This window comes from Bubalus bubalis, chromosome 1 (genome assembly GCF_019923935.1).
Source record: "Bubalus bubalis isolate 160015118507 breed Murrah chromosome 1, NDDB_SH_1, whole genome shotgun sequence".
Lineage (NCBI taxonomy): Eukaryota > Metazoa > Chordata > Mammalia > Artiodactyla > Bovidae > Bubalus > Bubalus bubalis.
Window position 1 is genome coordinate 136,677,088 of NC_059157.1, and position 21,776 is coordinate 136,698,863.

At 38.0% G+C, this 21,776-nt stretch overlaps 1 protein-coding gene across 6 annotated transcripts in view; it reads right to left on the reverse strand.

The window, feature by feature from the left end:
• NAALADL2 (N-acetylated alpha-linked acidic dipeptidase like 2) overlaps positions 1-21,776 on the reverse strand; it is a 1,624,416-nt gene that overhangs the window by 90,391 nt on the left and 1,512,249 nt on the right. For all 6 annotated transcript variants that reach the window (XM_044938294.2, XM_044938269.2, XM_025283251.3 and 3 more), the window contains one exon: positions 11,830-11,923. In XM_044938294.2, the coding sequence (XP_044794229.1) occupies positions 11,830-11,923 (94 nt within the window). The remainder of the gene's footprint in view (positions 1-11,829; positions 11,924-21,776) is intronic.

Below are 21,776 nucleotides of genomic sequence, written 5' to 3' on the forward strand. Positions count from 1 at the left end.
ATATGTGTCCCCCCATCCTGAAGCCCCCACCCACCTCCCTCCCCACTCTGGGTTGTCCCAGAGCACTGGCTTTGAGTTCCCTGCTTCATGCATGGAACTTGCACTGGTCATCTGTTTTACATATGGCAATATACATGTTTCAATGCTATTCATCAAATCATCCCACCCTCACCTTCTCCCACAGAGTCCAAAAGTCTGTTCTTTATATTTGTGTCTCTTTTGCTGTCTTGCATATAGGGTCATCATTAACCATCTTTCTAAATTCCACATATATGCATTAATATACTGTATTGGTGTTTCTCTTCTTGACTTACTTCACTCTGTATAATACAGTCAACCTTTAAAATTGACCCTTTTATATCTTTGCTCTTGGTGAAAATCCAACCATTATAAGTTTTTACAGCATGGCAGAACATAATGATTTGTGATAAATATTGAGTACAAACCTTAATATAATATAAAATTATTGAGACTACCTATTAAAATTATCTTGACATTCAACAGGCAATTGAAATGTACTTCTAAATTTCAAATGAAAACAGTTTGCATTTTTTCCTCCATTTCTATGCAAAATACAAATATATTTTCACCAACTACTTATTGAGTCCTATTTTGTGTACTGTTTTATAAGTACTGGTTCTGTAAGACACAAAAAATTAAATATCTCATCGTAATAAATTTCTAATCTAGTTAGAAATAATCCAAAAACAGGGAATAAATAAGTATGAAGTGAAATAAATGCTCTTAAAGATGAAGGAATACATCATCGGGTATAGCAATATCCTAATTAGATCCAAGGGAAGAAGTGAAACTTGAGTGATCATGAAATTACACAGAAACTGACCTCTAATGGAACTCTTAAAAGTCTGGAAACTACCTATATTAAAGCAGTTGAGGTAGGATGTTCCATCTAGAAATAACAATATTGATTAGTCTTCCCTCATTTCCCCCAGTCCTCATCCTTCTAGAGGATGAACCCATGTCTAACTTACACCCTTCCATTTTTCCAGGTTTCTGTAGAAAGGACAGGGCTGGATATTATAATCAGTATTAATATTGAGTGAAGAGGAAGAGGGAAGAGGGAAGAGGGAAGGAGGGAGGAATTACCAGTCAGTGGATATAGAGATGGATACTGAGATCTAGACAAGTCACTTCAGGAGAAACTAAAATATACTAGAGGAAGCAGATCCATACTCCTCAGAGTCCCCTGCCTTCTGGCCAACAATCACCCTGTGTTCTTCTCCCCAGTCAGAAGGCAGCGTATGGTAGTGGGAGGGCAGAGGCCTTGGAATCTGATGGCCCTATATTCCAGTCCTAAATCTACCACATAAATGTATACACCCAAGTAAGACTCAAAACCCTTCCTAGGCAATTTCTTAATCTCTAAATTGGTCATAATACTCAGCTCAGCCCATGAGGTTAGAGTAAGGTTAAATGTCACAAAGAACGTAAGGCTCTTAGCACATTACTTGGGTTTTGGGGAGTGACCCCTAAAGTGCCAAGGTGCTTCCCAGAAAATGTGTTCTTGAGTACCCTTGGTATAGGACCCTAAAATACCTTCCAACAATAGATCAGACACTTAAAGTTATTTAATACACGTCCTACCCACAAGGCCTCTAAGGCATCTGGGTATGAACAGTAACTACAGAGTCTGAGACCAGCACAAACAACCTCTTATCCTGCAGCACTTCATACATTGATGAGTTTCTGCTTGGCAGAAACCCATGTGTATTATGTCTGTTCTGCAGTCACCTGAACAAATTTATAACTGTCTCATTTTAAATAACGATTTTACTGCCTACTATTGTGGCCTCTCGAGTTTCATACTTCAAAAAGTTTTAGTTTATTTCTATTTTTTGGTTCTGCTTTCTGGCTGTACTTTTTAAAAACTCACTCAATTTCATTTTGAATTAAGAATGAAATGTACTGGTCATACTCTAAAACTATATTTTTGTATCAAACTAACATAGTCTTTTACTTTAATAGTATTTCCCAGTATCTCTTCTTCTACAGATTGAGCTTATCACAATTTTAAAGGTGCTAACAATTGCGCAATCACAGCTTAGATTTCACTGATTTATAGTGCTAAGAAAAAGTATGATTTATGTTCTGCATAACACAGCAGTTAAAAGCAGAATAGAAGATTATTTGGTGGGGGGGACGGGAATGCGTGCTACTTAATGTTGTCTTAAAAATATCTTGTGGCATCACTAAAGAGAAGAAAAGAAATGTCCAATATGATTTCAGCCAGGGGAAACAACAGTCCTTTATTATCCTGCATTTTCTATTCTTCATGCTGCCTTCTTTAGTATGAATCACAATGAATCATCTCAGCTGGTTATTTAAAGAAGTTAAACAAACAAAAATGCAGGTAGAGAAAGAAGTGTGAGAGCTACTGCACTGCTGATACTCAAATAATCTAACATTGATTCTACAATGCATAAATAAAAGGATATTATTTTCAAAATGCAATATGCCAGAAGACAGTGAATAATTATTTCTAAACTGAACGCAGTAGAAATTCATTTTGCAAAGATGCCAAAGTGGCATGTTTAGAAGAATCAGGTGGGCCACTTTTAAAAAACAGAGGCAACACGTTCTAAAGATTCAGTTCAGTTCAGTTCAGTCGCTCAGTCATGTCCGATTCTTTGAGACCCCATGAACCGCAGCATGCCAGGCCTCCTTGTCCGTCACCAACTCCTGGAGTTTACCCAAACTCATGTCCATTGAGTCAGTGATGCCATCCAACCATCTCATCCTCTGTCGTTCCCTTCTCCTCCTGTCCTCTAAAGATTATCTTGCATTCAAATATTATCCAAAAAATCCAGGTAGCCACGGCAGATGGAAATCTAGCAAGACTTTTCATATATTGCATTGAATGGGTTCTCCCAACAGTGTCTTTCTGCCTAGTACAGAAATTGATCCAGAGGCTCTTTTCATGGCTCACAGATGTGGCCACTGTATTCTGTTTGCAACTACATGATCTGGTTATTGGTGGCTCTGGAAGAGTGAGCACAAGCTTTCTTGAATGAATTAAATTAATGTGTGGTTATTTTTTATCACTCTTCCTGAGGCAGAAAGTTGGAGTTTTATATTTAATAAAACATGTGAGTTTAATTATGCTTTGACTAAACCAAGAAACTGAAAAAGAAAAGGCTTTAATACAATTAATCAACATGAGGGCAGGGCACTTTATGCTCTATTACAAGCTATAATTAAAAGTATCTTTAAAAAAAAGTGACTTTGTAAGTGTTGCCAGTGAAGCAATACTTAAAGCCTAATGAATTGTAGTGCTATCCTGTCATGGATACAGGGTTTTATCCTAATACTACTCTTAGGGAAAACAAATTCATAATATAATAGTTCATTATTGTGATAGTAAAAATGATACTAAGTCATTAATATATTTCAATCAATGTAGTGACACATGTGAAAAGAAACCTTCCAGCAGATTTGGATGAAGTATTCAGAGCAGGGAAGAAAATGATCACAAAAGAAAGCTGAATGAATAGCAACAAATTCTGAGATGGGTAAAATGGAGCAAAGAAAGTATAACTCTGAGGAAAACAAAGGAGACACCATATTTAGGATAATAATTAAGGAACATTATGCAATAAAAATATGAGTTCAAAGAGAAATGAGGAGAAAGAAAATCTAATTTCAGGAGACACACACTGACATTTTAGAAATGATCAGATTTGTTGCAGACCCAGCTGTCTCACATTCCTTTTTGGATGAGGAGTGGAATATTAATAAATGACATGCAATCTGTAATATAGTTATATAATCAGAATCCATACAGAAATATAATGGAGACTGAAACTAAACATATTTTTTTTTAGGAATTTACATCCAATGAATGGTTAATCTCTTATCAAAATTATCTACCAATTTGGGTAAGCAATATAAGACACTTCTCAGAGAATGTTGTTAAGTCCTCGTCACACCAAAAACTCAGTTCCAGAAATGCTAGTTTAGACCACTACTAATCTGGCATGGTTCAGAATTCCCTTGGAAACACAATCTTTCCCTGGAAATATTTGGATTTTAGATGATCTGCTTCAGATTTCTCAGGGAGAACACAGAACCAGATATCTACCCTTTACTATCTATAGGCTGGTCCAGAGTTTGAATTGGTAGTCATTAAAACCAAGACTGGATACAGAGAGACTGAGGATGTGATCATGCAATTTATAAAGTGCATACTTACTTGCAAATTGGGAAATTCGTCTTACATTACTCAGAAAGGGGGGAAAAAAAGACACTATACAGGTCCCAATCACTTGGGATTGTAGTAAAGAACCAACATGACAAGTGAAAATATGAAACTACAAATCTTAAAGAAATCATAGAGCTTGCCTCAGTGGCATCATCACATTGAAACACTATCCCTCCTCCTAAAATGAAGTGATTGATGCTAATGAATTATCAAAGCTTATAAAGAAACAAAGAAAAAAGTCAGATCAAATCAGCATTGTTAGCATTTCAAAAAACAGTGGAAAAGCTGCCAACAACCATTTCACATTGAGTGAGACAATCAGAGGTGGCTACAAGCCACACAGTTCGAAATTGTGTTTCCTGTTGGGTCTGGATTGCACTAAATGTGTACATAGCCAGATCAGATGAAAATTATTTTTACTTTATTTGGTCATTTGTAGTTTTTATAATCATGCTAAATAATTAACATTCAGGATTCTGGCAAAGAAAACAAAAAGCATCAGAATTACACAGTTGTTAATTCTTTTGAAGTGCTATTTTTGCATTACAAAGTAGATAAAGTGAGAAACTATAAACTTAAACAAAAAGTATCAGAATTATATAGTTGTTAATTATTTTGAAGTGCTGTTTTTGCATTAAAAAGTGGATAAAGTGAGAAACTGCAAATTTAGTAAGGTCATCAAGTGCTTACTCCTTAATTGGCTTCCAGGTTCAAGGGTGTGGTAAGTGCAACTTTACTTATTCCTGACACTCTTCTTTGCCCCCATAAACTAGTACCATTGGCTTGTGTGTGCATTTTTTGGACATACTTTTATTTGTCATAAATACATCTGATGCATGTCAGTTATCTTATCAGTCACTGTTTATACTATATCCCCATGTACCAACCATGTTATAAATATTCATCCTCTATTATGTGCTTGGCATTGACCAAATATTAAGAGCCAAGGTCACTTAGTCAAAATGAGCTTTCAAGAACCATCTAATAAATCAACTCAAACAAATTATTCACTGGTAAATTATCCTTCTTTCTGGGGGTTGTGAGAAGGATAGAGAATGGTCTGCTGCTACCGTAAACTAGGGTAATAAATAAACAAGATGGCTGGTTGTCAAGGGGTAAAAATTACACCATTGAAAATGCAATCAGGTTTCAGAGACCTTCATACTTAAACTCTTTGCAATAAGGAGAAACAGTATTTTATAGTTCAGCCTTGAAGGTCATTTTTTTAAACTGTAATTGAGAACTTAAGACTAATCACCATTAACTGTCATAGAAATATAAGAAAATATATCAACAAAGCTGTATCAAGCAATAAAACTATATGTTTCATTTAACATGGTATAGGAACTCTGTTTAGCTAGTGAAATCATCTACCATTGTAGCTAAAATTAAAACAAATATTTACTTAGTTGTTGATAAGTGATGTCCATTATTCATGCATTAGAACATTAAGATATCCTATTTTAAAACTAAGGTTATAACCAAAGTAGTCAAAACAGAATAAGTAAACAAAATTGACCACAATTTAGCAAACATTTAAATAATCTTTTACTATGATTCAGATAATTCAAATAGTTTTAAATCTTGATGACTAGAAAAATGTATAGCTTAAAGGTGACTACTCATATCCCTTTGATCAAATAGTTATAGCCAGGTCATGGTAAAGGAATAATTTTTGCCTATTGTGGGGGTTACATTTTGTTTTGCTTTGCTTTGTCTTTTTAGTATGGGCGTATCTCACGTCTGGCTACCTCTTTCTGAGTGAAAATGACAGGGAGACCCAAGGATTTTCACATCAAAAGAAGCAAAACTCAAAAATAACCAACCACCAAAGAAGAAACAGTCCAATATAACAGCAAGAAGCCAAAATGCTCCTGGCTCATCCAACTGAGAACCTGAGATTTTCAAGGGGGTTTCATCTAAACTTTGTCATGTCTGGCCTGCAGTGGAAATCACTGTGGAATGACTGCCGTTTCATCTTGTCTTGTTGTCTCCCCTGTACTGACATGCTTTTAGATATAGTTATCAAAGAAAGGATTAGTAACCTGGCCTGTTCTCAGACTGTTTTCTATAACTGTTTGCCTCAACTGAAACCTGGATCTCCACTATTGACAATGCTCCCGTCACATCACTTTTCAGCAGTAGCTCTCTTTTCTCCCAGGCCCTCTATACCACTAGCCATAGGAGAACAATATGAAGTGTCTTTAAGTCCCTGATCATTCTCTGAAGATTTTACCTCCTGGTTCAATCACTGTTTCTTATAAGAAGTACTCCTGTCTTAGCTCTTGACAATATCAGTATCCACATAGACATAGTCTGGCCTCTTTTTCCATAGCTCTTTTCCTCTGTTGACCAGCTACCACACTTCCATGGTCCTGCCTCAACCCTGACACTGTCATTACCAATGTCTGCACTCTTTTTATGATCAGATTTTCAACAATTCCAATTGCGGGTCTTTTCTGCTTACTTTTTCTAATTATTTGGATTGACAATAAATGAAGTCTATTGATCCTCTGTTCTTTGTGCTTGCTCTCATTCCCTTTGTATCCTTACTTTATTCCACACCCAGTTTAGGTATGTCAGTCCATCCGTATGAGCACTCCTTTTCAGACACTTTCACTCTCACTCTCATTTTCCCTAACCTTATCTAGCTCATTTTCTCCCTCCCAGCAAAGCCCTAGCTCTGATTAAATCCAAATCTGCCTGTTCTATGCCTGAATCCCCAGCTGAAGGCTGGAAAAAAATATACAATTATGTTGAATTATCTCACTTAAAGACTTCCCTGATGACTCAGATGGTAAAGAAACTACCTGCACTGTAGGAGACCTGGGTTCAATCCCTGGATTGGGAAGATCCCCTGGAGGAGGGCATGGCAACACACTCCAGTATTCGTGCCTGGAGAATCCTCATAGACAGAGGAGCCTAGTGGGCTACAGTCCATGGGCTCACAAAGAGTTGGACATGACTGAGAGAGCAAGCACAGCACACAGCATATCTCACTTAAAACATTTCTTCTGAATGATTAATGGTGCCCAAACGACCAATCCTTCTTTCACCTTCCCAAGCAACTATTATATTGTTTATTACAATCAAAGAGGTTGACAAGAGTTCCCACAACCACACTTACTTACCCCATACAATATGCTCTGTGTTCCTTCATATTTTTATGGATGTTTATAACTAAGGCACAGAGAAGGCAATGGCACCCAACTCCAGTATTCTTGCCTGGAAAATCCCGTGGATGGAGGAGCCTGGTAGGCTGCAGTCCATGGGGTCGCTAAGAGTCAGACATGACTGAGCGACTTCACTTTCACTTTTCACTTTCATGCATTGAAGAAGGAAATGGCAACCCACTCCAGTGTTCTTGCCTGGAGTATCCCAGGGACGGGGGAGCCTGGTGGGCTGCCAGCTATGGGGTCACACAGAGTCGGACACAACTGAAGTGACTTAGCAGTAGCAGTATAACTAAGGCAACATTCTCCATCTTATGCTGCTTCTTGAAGAAAAACATTCCAGCAATTCCTTTCACTTTCTTCAAAAATTAAAAAAAAAATGGCTTTTTTAAATTCTCCTTTCATCTGAATCAAATCCTCACTCTCCATCAGATCATTCTCATCAAAATAGAAACATGCTAACTGTATGCAGATAACACCACCCTTATGGCAGAAAGTGAGGAAGAACTAAAGCCCTCTTGATGAAAGTGAAAGAGGAGAGTGAAAAAGTTGGCTTAAAGCTCAACATTCAGAAAACTAAGATCATGGCATCTGGTCCCATCACTTCATGGGAAATAGATGGGGAAACAGTGGACACAGTGTCTGACTTTATTTTTCTGGGCTTCAGAATCACTGCAGATGGTGATTGCAGCCATGAAATTAAAAGATGCTTACTCCTTGGAAGGAAAGTTATGACCAACCTAGACAGCATATTAAAAAGCAGAGACATTACTTTGCCAACAAAGGTCCGTCTAGTCAAGGCTCTGGTTTTTCCAGTGGTCATGTATGGATGTGAGAACTGGACTGTGAAGAAAGCCGAAGAATTGATGCTTTTGAACTGTGGTGTTGGAGAAGACTCTTGAGAGTCCCCTGGACTGCAAGGAGATCCAACTAGTCCATCCTAAGGGAGATCAGTCCTGGGTGTTCATTGGAGGGACTGATGTTGAAGCTGAAACTCCAATACTTTGGCCATATGATGAGAAGAGTTGACTCATTTGAAAAGACCCTGATGCTGGGAAAGATTGAGGGCAGGAGGAGAAGGGGATGACAGAGGATGAGATGATATCACCGACTTGATGGACATAGGTTTGGGTGGACTCCGGGAGTTGGTGATTGACAGGGAGGCCTGGTGTACTGTGGTTCATGGGGTCACAAAGAGTTGGAGACCACTGAGCGACTGAACTGAACTGAACAGTCCTCAACTCCAAGCTTTCCATCTAACAGCTGCTGCTGCTGCTGCTGCTGCTAAGTCGCTTCAGTTGTGTCCGACTTTGTACAACCCCATAGACAGCAGCCCACCCTGTCCCTGGGATTCTCCAGGCAAGAACACTGGAGTGGGTTGCCATTTCCTTCTCCAATGCGTGAAAGTGAAAGGTGAAAGTGAAGTCGCTCAGTCGTGTCCGACTCTTAGCCACCCCATGGACTGCAGCCTACCAGGCTCCTCCACCCATGGAATTTTCCAGAGTACTGGAGTGTGTTGCCATTGCCTTCTCCACATCTAACAGCACCAGTCCCCAATTTATCACTTCTCATTTTCTTTTGAACCCCTCTAATGAGACAATTTTGTATACCACTCTACTAAAACTGCTTTCATTGAGATCATCGGTGACCTCCAAATTGCTCAATCTAGCTGTCAATACTTGGTCCTCACGTTTCTTAACCTGTAGTAGTATTTGATGGAGTGGATCCCTCCTTCCTCTTTCAAAGCTTTTATTTCCTTGGCTTCAAGATATCACATTCACCTAGTTTGTCTCTTATCCTTTGTCTTCTCAGTCTCTTTCTCAGATTCCTCTTCTGTTCCTATTTCTAAACGTAGACATGCCCAGAAATCATAAGCCTTTTCTGTCCTTTGCTGCTGCTGCTGCACTGTGCTCGGTCCTGTCTGATTCTCTGTGACCCCATGGACTGGAGCCCACCAGGCTCCTCTGTCCATGGAGTTCTCCAGGCAAGAATTTTGGAGTTGGGTGCTGTGCCCACCCCCAGGGGATCTTCCCAACACCAGGCTCCAACTCTTACATCTCCTGCATTGGCAGGTGGATTCTTCACCACTATGCCACCTAGGAAGCCCTTTCTGTCCTCTGTCTGCACTGAACTAGAAATCTCATCTGGGACAACTCTCACATATATATTCCCAGACCAGATCTCTCCACTGTGCCCTGGGTACAACCACGGTCAGTTGTGCTCTGTAACACTTAATACAAATTTATTCCAAAGTGATTGATATTAGGGAACTATTTGAGCATAAAGCTAATTTAAAAATTGCTTTGTCTTATGGCAATTTTGTTCTACCATGTACATATGTTTCTTAGCAGTAGAAATTTTAATTTTGTTTTATTTATTTACCTACAGGCTTGGTTTTATGTTTTGGTTTTCTGATCATATAACCATACCAGGAATACCATGGACAGTCAATAAATATTTGTTAAATGAATGAATAAATGAGTTCAGGAGATCTCGTAAAGTCTGAGAGATATACGCAAACTGTTTTGTACAAGTGCAATTTTCTGAAGAAAGAGAGAGTACTTCCCTGTATTTTCAAAGAGATTCCTAACTACCTGCCCACATACACACAAAGGAAAAAAAAAAAAAAACAGTAATGATATAATTCTAACAATGACTCATTAGGACTTTTTTCTGACCCTCAGAAGTAGACTACGTTAATTAAAACACTCATATAGAAATAATAATGCTAAAGTATTACTTATAGATTTAAAAAGTACACCCAATTGTTTAAAAAATAATAGAATTTGGAACTCAAAATGACAGTATTGCTACTGCTTTTGGTTTTGCTGGGTTTGCTTAATTTTAAAAATATATCTTGATATCTTTATTACAAAGGTATTAAACATTTACCATAGATCTGAACTCAGAAAAGTGACCTGTAAATCATTTATAATTCTATTGTACAGTGTTACTATTTCACAGTATACTCCTTCAGGCTCATTTCTATGCATGAGAGTTATTCTTTATAGATGGACAAATCTTCTTGTAATACAAATAAGTCTCCTCCATTTGTTCTCTGCAAGTTTTAAGTATAATATGAAGTACCAACTGAATTTTTTAAAGTATGAAAATGAGAACTAAAGTAAAAGCAAAACAGTCTACAGAACAAAATAGATGGCTAAAAGAAATCCTTGCAAAGAATGTATTATTCACAGAAGTTTTTAACCATTTATTTATGCTTACACTATTCTTATTTTATAAAATACCATATACTTGGTTACTCAGTCTCTACAAAATATTCTAGAAATAGAAAATTTTAAATGGAGGACAGAGTGACTGCTACAGGTAGTCATACTGACAACAATAAAATGAAGCTTGACAAAATAGAAAAAAATAGAGACAAGCTTAAATATCCCCAGAGTAGAATAATATGAGGCCATTTAGTATAGGAGTAAAAGGCCCTAAACAGCTCAATTGCTCCCAAGGTCACAGTTTTACAGCCAATATAATAAAAGTCATAAGAATCACTGAGGGGAAAAAATATTTTATTGTAGTACTCTCTGGATTAAGAATGAATCCAGGTAGTCAAAATTTTCAAAGTATTAAAGCTTTAGATACTAGAACTGTTTGGCTCTTTAGACTGACCCATTTCCCAAGAATTACTGTTTAAGTACTATAGTGAAAATATTTGCTTTTATATTGAGAAATACATGTTTACAAATGATATGGTAGTAAGATGTGTGGCTCAAAGATAAGGAGGGTGCACTTTTAAATTATTTACAACACTGCCCTTTGTATTTGGGGAATAGAGATAAACTAAAAGTTTGGTTGAAAGGTTTATATATAGAAAAATGGAAAATAAAGGTAATTATTAGGGTGATATTAAAAATTTTAGAAAGAGATATATACAAACATGAAGCAACTGAAATAGAGACTATGGAAATAATTTCTTGGTTTCCTCCTTGTCAGCCTTAATCTAGAATGAGCCAACACTTCAGTCAAATGGCCCCAGCTCATACCTCACAGAAACCAATCTCAAAGCACAAACTTGCAGCCAATATTGTTTGAACTGACTGACTATTAGGCATGTGGTGGTTTAAACGCTAAGTCGTGTCCAACTCTTTCAACCCCATGAACTGTAGCCCACCAGGCTCTTCTGTCCATAAGATTTTCCAGGAAAGGATACTGGAGTTGGTTGCCATGCCCTCCTCCAGAGGATCTTCCCAACTCAGAGATCAAACCCAGGTCTCCTGCACCGCAGGCAGATTCTTTACCAACCTTATTCTTATTGACACGGCAGCCAACATTCTTCTAAGCTCTTCTCAACATAATCCTCTATATGAAGGAAAGTGCCACATTACCATTCCTAGTGAAATAGTTGTTGACTTTATACCTGTTGAAAATTAGTCGAACATTTTCATTTGCTAAAATTACTATAATCCAAAGAAAAATTACCTTTAAGGCTGTTTTGAACTTCTAAAGCTATATCAAGAGCATTAAAGGGCAGAACTGGTTCGTTGGCAATTTGCAAAATCACTTCTCCTGAGAGCTGAAAGAAAAAAAAATACTAGAATTTAGTATTAAGGGTTTTTGTTTGTTTTTCATTATTTCATGCAATTTTATACTCTTATCTAGAGTAAAAAAAAAGAGGGCAAATTTATTTTTATAATATTTCTTTTCTTAAAAACCTTTAAAAAAATCTTTGTCTTTCTGTAAAGAAAAAAAAAAAAAGTCCTCAGTATATTTTCCATGTCTTAGATTAGTATAAGGAGATAAAATATTTTCTTTCTTTGGGGCTAAAATATTAAGAAATAGTTTCCCTAGTTGAAGGAGTTGTTAAACATAAACTTTAAAACAATTTCTTATAAAACAGTTCAGAATGTCACATGATAAAACCATCAAGAGGAACAACTGCAAATCAATAGCTGGTTATAGGAGCTAGGAAAATTCCAGACAAAATTAATGATCAGTTAATTTCATGTAAGATATAATTTTTAAAATCCTTTAAAATTCACATCAGTTCAGTTCAGTTCAGTCACTCAGTTGTGTCCGATTCTTTGCAACCCCATGAATCGCAGCATGCCAGGCCTCCCTGTCCATCACCAACTCCCGGAGTTCACTCAAACTCACGTCCATCGAGTCAGTGATGCCATCCAGCCACCTCATCCTCTATCGTCCCCTTCTCCTCCTGCCCCCAATTCCTCCCAGCATCAGAGTCTTTTCCAATGAGTCAACTCTTCGCATGAGGCAGCCAAAGTACTGGAGTTTCAGCTTCAGCATCATTCTCTCCAAAGAAACCCCAGGGCTGATCTCCTTCAGAATGGACTGGTTGGATCTCCTTGCAGTCCAAGGGACTCTCAAGAGTCTTCTCCAACACCACAGTTCAAAAGCATCAATTCTTCAGTGCTCAGCTTTCTTCACAGTCCAACTCTCACATCCATACATGACCACTGGAAAAACCATAGCCTTGACGAGATGGATCTTTGTTGGCAAAATAATGTCTCTGCTTTTCAATATGCTATCTAGGTTGGTCATAACTTTCCTTCCAAGGAGTAAGCGTCTTTTAATTTCAGGGCTGCAGTCACCATCTGCAGTGATTTTGGAGCCCAAAAAATAAAGTCTGACACTGTTTCCACATACTTTATGCTTTGCTATATTCGTAATCAATTTTCCAAACTTTATCAAAACTAATACCCATTTATATGTCTCTGAGATCAATGTTTAAATTAAATTATAAAAATATAAAAATTTAAAGGGCATTCTCTAAACTCACACCTGGAATTTTCACACATGCATATGTTTCTACCACTGCACTCCAAAACTGGGTCTGAAAACCAACATATGCACTACAGCTGAACTAGCATCTGCTTAATAGATTGAACAAGTCATATGCCTTTTTATACATCTCTAAGGAACTTAGGGCTGGGGGCAAATGCCATTGTTACTCCCCAGCCCCTCAAGTGATATTTAATATTTACCTTGGCTTAACAAATGTCCCTACATCTCTTTTAACCCTGAGCTGGCACATAGGGAAATTTGACTGTGTTGATGTTATTAATGTTGATGTTAATGAATGAAAATGTTGTCTTGTGAAACTACACAGGGGAAATGAACACACTAATTTGAGACCATAAAGAACATATAAAAGAAGCAACTTACAAGGAGAATGTGATGTTAAATATTCAAATCCACACATTTAACAAGGGTCAAATTCCATTTAATATTTAAAAGTTATATTTCCCAGTTGTTTACACAATTTAAATCATAATGAAAGTACAGCTTGAGGAAATGTATTTCTTAGGAACAGGAAAAGAAAACACCTTTGAGATCCCTTTATTTCTTTGAGATATTTTTCTCCCAATGTAACAACCACTGCTCCCCAAATGCCTCAAGTATTTTGCAGTATTTTATCCTCAGCATATGATCACAAAAATTCTAGGAAACTGTCTACTTTGACTATGCTGTTAGCTATTCAGGAGGAAAAGCATTATATGCAACATGTTGATATGAATCCTGTTTCTAGCCCACTCCACCCCTTCTAAACCATGTATGGAAAACCAGTATTTGGAAATAAATTATTTGTAAAAGGAATGTTTAAAGAAGATTAAGAGGCATTATGGTTTCTTTTTTCCAATTTGCATTGGAGAATAGAAACTACAGAACAGACATGTTTTGTTTACATTTTTGGAATCTGGAAACCACACATTACAAAAGATTAAAATAAAAGAATTGGAAGGCAGGAGAAAGGCAGCTTCTTCTTGTGCTGCTGGAGAAGTTGTTTTGTTTTGGGTCTTTTGAGTCATTTGGCAGCTAGAACAACTAGAATATAAACCAGCCACCTTGCTATGTTTCAAAAAGAAGCTGGTAACAAATCCTGGGACTTCCAAGGCACCTGGCCCACAATGGAATGCTTCAAGTAAATAGGCTTTATTTGCATCTTCAATCACATGAGGGAGATTTGTATATGCTGTGCCATGCAGTGAGAAGAAACAAACCATACTGCATACCCTTTTTGTGGATTCTGGAATTCATTTTTATTGAGGCATGACAAAGTAACTTTCCTTTGCATTTAAATAAGGCTCCTTTCTTTTCAAAGTGCTTTATACACATTTTGTTATCTCATTTAAGTATCTTGCCAGGCCTAGAGGCAGATCAGTTCAGTTCAGTTCAGTTGCTCAATGTATCCAACTCTTTGCAACGGTATGGACTGAAGCATGCCAGGCTTCCCAGTCCATCACCAACACATGGAGCTTGCTCAAACTCATGTCCATCAAGTCGGTGATGCCATCCAACCGTCTCATCCTCTGTCGTCCCCTTCTCCTTATGCCTTCAATCTTTACCAGCATCAGGGTCTTTTCCAATGAGTCAGTTCTTCACATCAGGTGGCCAAAAGTATTGGAGCTTCAGCTTCAGCATCAGGCCTTCCAATGAATATTCAGAACTGATGTCCTTTAGGATTGACTGGTTTGATCTCCTTGCTGTCCAAGGGACTCTCAAGAGTTCTCCAACACCACTGCTCAAAAGCACCAATACTTTGAGGCTGAGCTTTCTTTATGCTGCAACTCTCTAATCCATACATGACTATTGGAAAAACCATAGCTTTGAGTATGTGGACTTTTGTTGGCAAAGTAATGTCTCTGCTTTTTAATATGCTGTCTAGGTTTGTCTTAGCTGTTTTTTCCAAGGAGCAAGTGTCTTAATTTCATGGCTGCAGTCATCATCTGCAGTAATTTTGGGGACCAAAAAAATAAAGTCTTGTCACCGGTTCCAATTTTTCCCCATCTGTTTGCCATGAAGTTATGGGACTGGATGCCATGATCTTGGTTTTTTGAATGTTGAGTTTTAAGTCAGTTTTTTTTTTTTTTCACTCTTTTCTTTCACTTTCATCAAAAGGCTCTTAAGTTCCTCTTCATTTTCTGCCATAAGTGTCGTGTTATAGTCATATCTGAGGTTGTTGATATTTCTCCTGGCAATCTTGATTCCATCTTGTGCTTCATCCAATCTAGCATTTCACATGAAGTACTTTGGATATAAATTAAATAAACAAGGTGACAACATACAGCCTTGACATCCTCCTTTACCAATTTTGCACCAGTCCATGGTTCCATGTCCAATTCTAACCATTGCTTCCTGACCTGCATACAGATTTCTCAAGAGGCAGGTCAGGTGGTATGGTATTTTTATCTCTTTAAGAATTTTCCACAGTTTGTTGTGATCTACACAGTCAAAGGCTTTAGCATAGTCAATGAAGCAGAAGTAGATTTTTTTTCTGGAATTCTCTTGCTTTTTGTATGATCCAATGAATGTTGGCAATTTGATCTCTGGTTCCTCTGCCTTTTCTAAGTCCAGCTTGCATATCTGGGAGTTCTTGGTACACATATTGTTGAGACTTAGCTTGGGGAATTTTGAGCATTACTTTGGTATCATGTGATATGAGTCCAATTATGCCATAGTTTGAACCTTCTTTGACATTACTCTTCTTTGGAATTGGAATGAAAACTGACCTTTTCTAGTCCTGTAGCCACTGCTGAGGTTTCCAAATTTGCTGGCATATTGAGTGCAGCACTTTCACAGCATCATCTTTTAGGATTTGAAATAGCTCAACTGAAATTCCATCACTTCCACTAGCTTTGTTAATAGTAATGCTTCCTAAGGTCAACTTGATTCCACACAAGATGTCTGGCTCTAGGTGAATGATCACACCATCATGGTTATCTGGGTATTTAAGATCTTTTTTTCATAGTTCTTCTGTATATTCTTGCCACCTCTTCTTTATGTCTTCTGTTTCTGTTAGGTCCATACCATTCCTATCCTTTATTATGCCCATCTTTGCATGAAAAGTTCCCTTGGTATCTCCAATTTTCTTAAAGAAATCTCTAGTCTTTCCCATTCTATTGTTTTCCTCTATTTCTTTGCAACTGGTCACTTAGGAAGTCTTTCTTATTCCTCCTAGATATTCTTTGGAATTCTGCATTCAGATAGATATATATTTCCTTTTCTCCTTCACCTTTCACTTCTCTTCTTTCCTTAGCTATTTGTCAGGCCTTCTCAGATAGTGGAGGAATTAATCCTATATTGAAAACAGTGAGTATAAGCCTTACTAAGTTGCAGTTAAGACAGTAACATAGGAGGTTCCTGAACTCCCCTCCTCCCACAGATACATTGAGTCTACAGCTATACATGAAACCATTCCCCATTGAAAAATAAAATCCAGAAATCAGATGAAATGACCCTGGCACACTGGGGGAACAATAATAAAAAAAACACATGGAAATGAATAACAAGGCCTGAGACATGTTCATGCTATAAACTCCACCCCATCACAGTGATATACAATAGGAAAGGAACTCAGAAGTCTCAATTTCTCCTTGAAGAGGAAATGTTAAGACCCAACATCTAAAGGCTCAACTTTTAAGACTTCCAACCAAGGGATAAAATATCAAGCCCTGAAGGACAAAAGGCCTCTGTCCACATGGTATACAACACTACAGCCAACAAAGAAACAGTCCCTAATGGACTCAAGAGGACTCACTGCAGTTCCCCACCTCAGGCTCAGTACAGAGGAAAAATGCCCACCATCCAGCCTTTACCTGAAGAGGTCTTATTGAATACTTTCAAAGTTGCTGCCTGCAGGTCACATCTCTAATTTAGCCCTGGGGACACAACTCAATCATCAGTGGAGAACAGGGTAGCCAATTGAAAGATACACCCACCTGAATGCAGGATTCCAGAGAATAGCAAGGAGAGATAAGAAAACCTTTTTAAGTGAAAAGTGGAGGTAAATAAAATAAAATAAAAAAAACAATAGATTGGGAAAGACTAGAGATCTCTTCAAGAAAATTAGAGATATCAAGGGAACGTTTCCTGCAATGATAGGCACAATAAAGGACAGAAAGAGTTTGGACCTAACAGAAGAGGAAGATATTAAGAAAAGTTGGCAAGAACACACAGAAGAACTGTACAAAAAGATCTTAATGACCTGGATAACCACAATGATGTGCTTACTCATCTAGAATCAGACATCCTAGAGTGTGAAGTCAAGTGTGCCTTGGGAAGCATCACTATGAACAAAGCTAGGGGAAGTAACAAAATACCAACTGAGCTATTTCAAATCCTAAAAGATGATGCTGTGAAAGTGCTGCACTCAATATGCCAGCAAATTTGGAAAACTCAGCAGTGGCTACAGGACTAGAAAAAGTAAGTTTCCATTACAATCCCAAAGAAGGGTAATGTCAGAGAAGGTTCAAACTACTACACCATTGCAATCATTTCACACTTTAGCAAGGTAATGCTCAACATCCTTCTAGCTAGACTTCTACAGTACATGAACCTAGAACTTCCAGATATGCAAGTTGGATTTAGAAAAGGCAGAGGAACCAGAGATCAAATTGCCTACATTCATTGGATCATACAAAAAGCAAGAGAATTCCAGAAAAAACATTTACTTCTGCTTCATTGACTATGCTCAAGCCTTTAAATGTATAGATCACAGCAAACTGTGGAAAATTCTTAGAGATGGGAATACCATCACCATACCTGCCTCCTGAGAAATCCGTATGCAGGTAAAGAAGCAACAGTTAGAATCAGACATGCAAAATGGGCAGATTCAAAATTGGGAAAGGATTATTTTAAGGGCTCTATATTGTGACCCTGACTATTTAACTTATATGCAAAGTACATCATGCAAAATGTTGGACTGGATGATGCTCAAGCTGGAATCAAGATTGCTGGACAAATATCAATAACCACAGATATGCAGATGATGCCACCTTTATGGCAGAAAGTGAAAAGGAAATTAAAGAGTCTCTTGAAGAAGGTAAAAGAGGAGTGTGAAAAAGTTGGCTTAAAATTCAACATTCAGAAAACCAAGATCATGGCATCTGATCCCATCACTTCATGGCAACTAGTTGGGGAAATAATGGAATCAGTAACAGGCTTTATTTTCTTGGGATCCAAAATCACTGTGGGCTGTGACTACAGTCATGAAATTAAAAGACACTTGCTCCTTGGAAGAAAAGCAATGACAAACCTAGATAGCATATTAAAAAACAGAGTCATTACTTTGCCAACTAAGGTCTGTATAGTCAAAGCTATGGCTTTTCCATTAGTCGTGTATGGATGTGAGTGCTGGACAATATAAAAGGCTGAACACTGAAGAATTGTTGCCTTTGACTGTGGTGTTGGAGAAGACTTGAGAGTTCCTTGGAATGCAAAGATATCAAACCTGTCAATCCCAAAGGAAATTAACCCTGAATGTTCACTGGAAGGACTAATGCTGAAGATGAAGCTCCAATACTTTGGCCACCTTATGCAAATAACTGACTCATTGGAAAAGACACTGATACTGGGAAAGATTGAGGACAGGAGGAGAAGGGGACCACAGGGGATGAGATAATTGGATGGCATCACTGACTCAATGGACATGAGTTTGAGCAAAGACTGGAGATGGTGAAGGACAGGGAAGCCTGGAATCCTGCAATCCATGGAGTCACACAGAATTTGACATGACTGAGTAACTGAACAACAACAACAATAGATTCCATCTCAGCATTCTCCTTGTAGCCCTCACAAACTGCTGAGACCTCTCTAGAAGCAGCTTACAGACACACATCGGCACCATGGCTTTTGCAACTGCCACTCAGGGGACACACCCCTCAATCATTTGGCTGTTACCAGCTGGACTTACATTTATAGGTCTCACAGGACTGAAACAAACAGAGAAACACTTTTTAACAGTGCTCAGCACAGAAGAAGACTGAAATGTCCATCACTTAGTTTTTCCCTGGAAGAGGTTTATTTGCATAATGCAAAATCTTCTGTCTGAGAGTCTGACTTCTAATTAGCCTGCATCTAGGTACTGACTGAGATATTCCCCTCTGGGACACTAACAAGTATTAGCATATCCTCAACTACTGAAAGTCACTTAAAAAAAAAAGAAAGAAAGAAAGAGGCTTGGACAATCACAAAGGTTTTTGATACAACCAAGAGGTAAAGCTAGGCTAGATGAAAAGTTTTATGTCCAACATGAGACCATTCCTTAAGAATAAGAGTGGCTGTTTTATCTAATGCACAGAAACCAATAGAGTCAAAGAAATTGAAGAAACAACAAAAAAAAGAAGTTCCAAAATAGAACAAGATAAAACTTTATTTACAGATGTTAAGGAAGTGAAGATAAGTGATTTACTTGAGAAGTATTCAAAGTAATATCATAAATTTCCTCACCAAGGTCAGAACAGTACATTAACAGAGTGAGAATTTCAATAAAGAGAGAGAGAAAATATAAGGAAATCCAAATAGTAATCACAGAACTGAATACAATAGCTGAACAGAAATACTCAGTAGAGGGTTCAGCAGAACACTAGATCAAGAGGAACAAAGAATCAATGAACATGGAGACAGAACAGTGGAATTCATCCAATTAGAGGACCAAAAAGGAAAAAAAAATATGAAAAAGAGTTAAAATAGTTTAAGTACATATGGGATACCACCAAACACATCAATATTTGCATTATATAGGTCCTAGAGAAGAATAAAGTGAGAAAGGCTGATTCAAAGAAATAATGGCTATACCTGAAAGTAACACAGTATTATAAATCAACTATACTTCAACTAAACAAACAAACAAAAAAAGAATAGAAATAGAACTAGATCACTTTCAAAAAAAGAAAAGTAAAAAAAAAAAAAAATATGAAAAAGAAAAAAGAAAGAGAAAAGTTTCCTCTCCTGGGGAAGGAAACAGACATCCAGATCTACAAATCCTAGGCAGTTCCAAATGAGATGAATCCAAACAGACCTACATGGAAACACATTAAAATTAAATGGTCAGATTTAAAGACAAGGTGTAGGTGGGGGGTCTCTATCCTACTTTTAACAATGAATATATTGTTCAGATCAAAACTCCATAAGGAAACATTGGACTGAAACTACGCATTGGACAAGATGTACCTAATACACATTTATAGAACATTCTATCCAACAGCAGCAGAATATACTTTCTTTTCAAGTGCACATTTTCCAGGACAGATCATATGTTAGGCCACAAAACAAATCTTAATGAATTAGAGAAGACTGAAATCCTATTCAGCAACTTTTTCAGCCACAAAGATATGAAACTAGAATTCAATGACATGGAGAAAACGGAAAAGTTCACAAATATGTCAAGATTTGGGATGGTGAAGCATCTCTTTGGCCCAGGCAACTAAGGTCTGTGACATGGGCAACTGTGTGATCCTTGACAGCAAGAGCTGTGTGTGCATGTGTGTGTGTGTTTGGGGGTGGGTGGGGGGGTTCCTTAGTAGCTGCAAGGACTATTGGTATCTCAGCAAGAAAAGACCAGGGTGGTCGTGAGAGCTAAAATCTGTGGTATATATATGCTCAATTGCAGAGCTGGCTGCAGGTGTCTACATGATGGCAGGGACTATCTACAGGTACACCCACACTGGCAAGGGCCCTGAGCAGTGGCCAGGGGCAACTCTGGATGATGAGCAGCTACAGGACTCATGTGGTTATAAAGACTAGTTGAAGTCTTGTGCACCATAGTGGGGGTCAGTGACAGAAAATCTAAGTCATAGTATGCATGTTTAAATGATAGGGGCTACTTAAAAGCCTAGATAGTGATAGAGATCTGGGTTAGGAGTCAGGACTGGCTTCCAATACAGGAGCAGCAGTGGGGCCCTTGGTTGTCAGCATGTACTCATACAGCTGTAGGGCCAGCCATGGGTGGGTACATGACACTGGAGAAAGATACTGGGAGTTCGAGCCAGTGGTGTGTGAGTTCATGGCTACACATGCACTAGCTGCTTAAATGAGTTAAGGGGCAGGCCAGTGACAGGAGTTGGGGTCAGGTCCTTTGGGCAGTGCCCTGAAAGGCTAGGGAAGCTGGTCACTCACTCTGTTCTCTATTTTCCTACCAACAAACTCTCTCCAGCCAGGAAGTTGTCTGTTGGCTCTGAACAGTGCTGGTCTGGTGGATGGAATGATACTGTACAGGCAAAATATGTTATTTGAGTGTGGTTATTCTTAGATTATTTTGCTCTGCTATGTGCTAAAGCTTCTTAAAGACTCCTGAGGCTTCCCAGAGCTATTTTCATTCTTGCATTAAATTGTCTAATTGTTGTCTTTGTGGGAAGATGGAGGTTGGTATCTCCTACCCTGCCATCTTCTTGACAGCATTCCCCTGAACTCCCTGACAGTGCATTATAAATAAGTTCACAGGCACACCATCTGCCTCAAGATCCCTGTGTCCTTCTTTCTTCACTCCAGATCATCCAACATCTGACCAGAGATTAAAAGAAGAATACATTAGACTGAAAAGAAAATTATGAAAGTAAAAGCGTTCAAACAAATAAAAAGATTGTACTAAGAAATGAGTTAATGAACACCATGTTGCAAAAGTTTTCCTG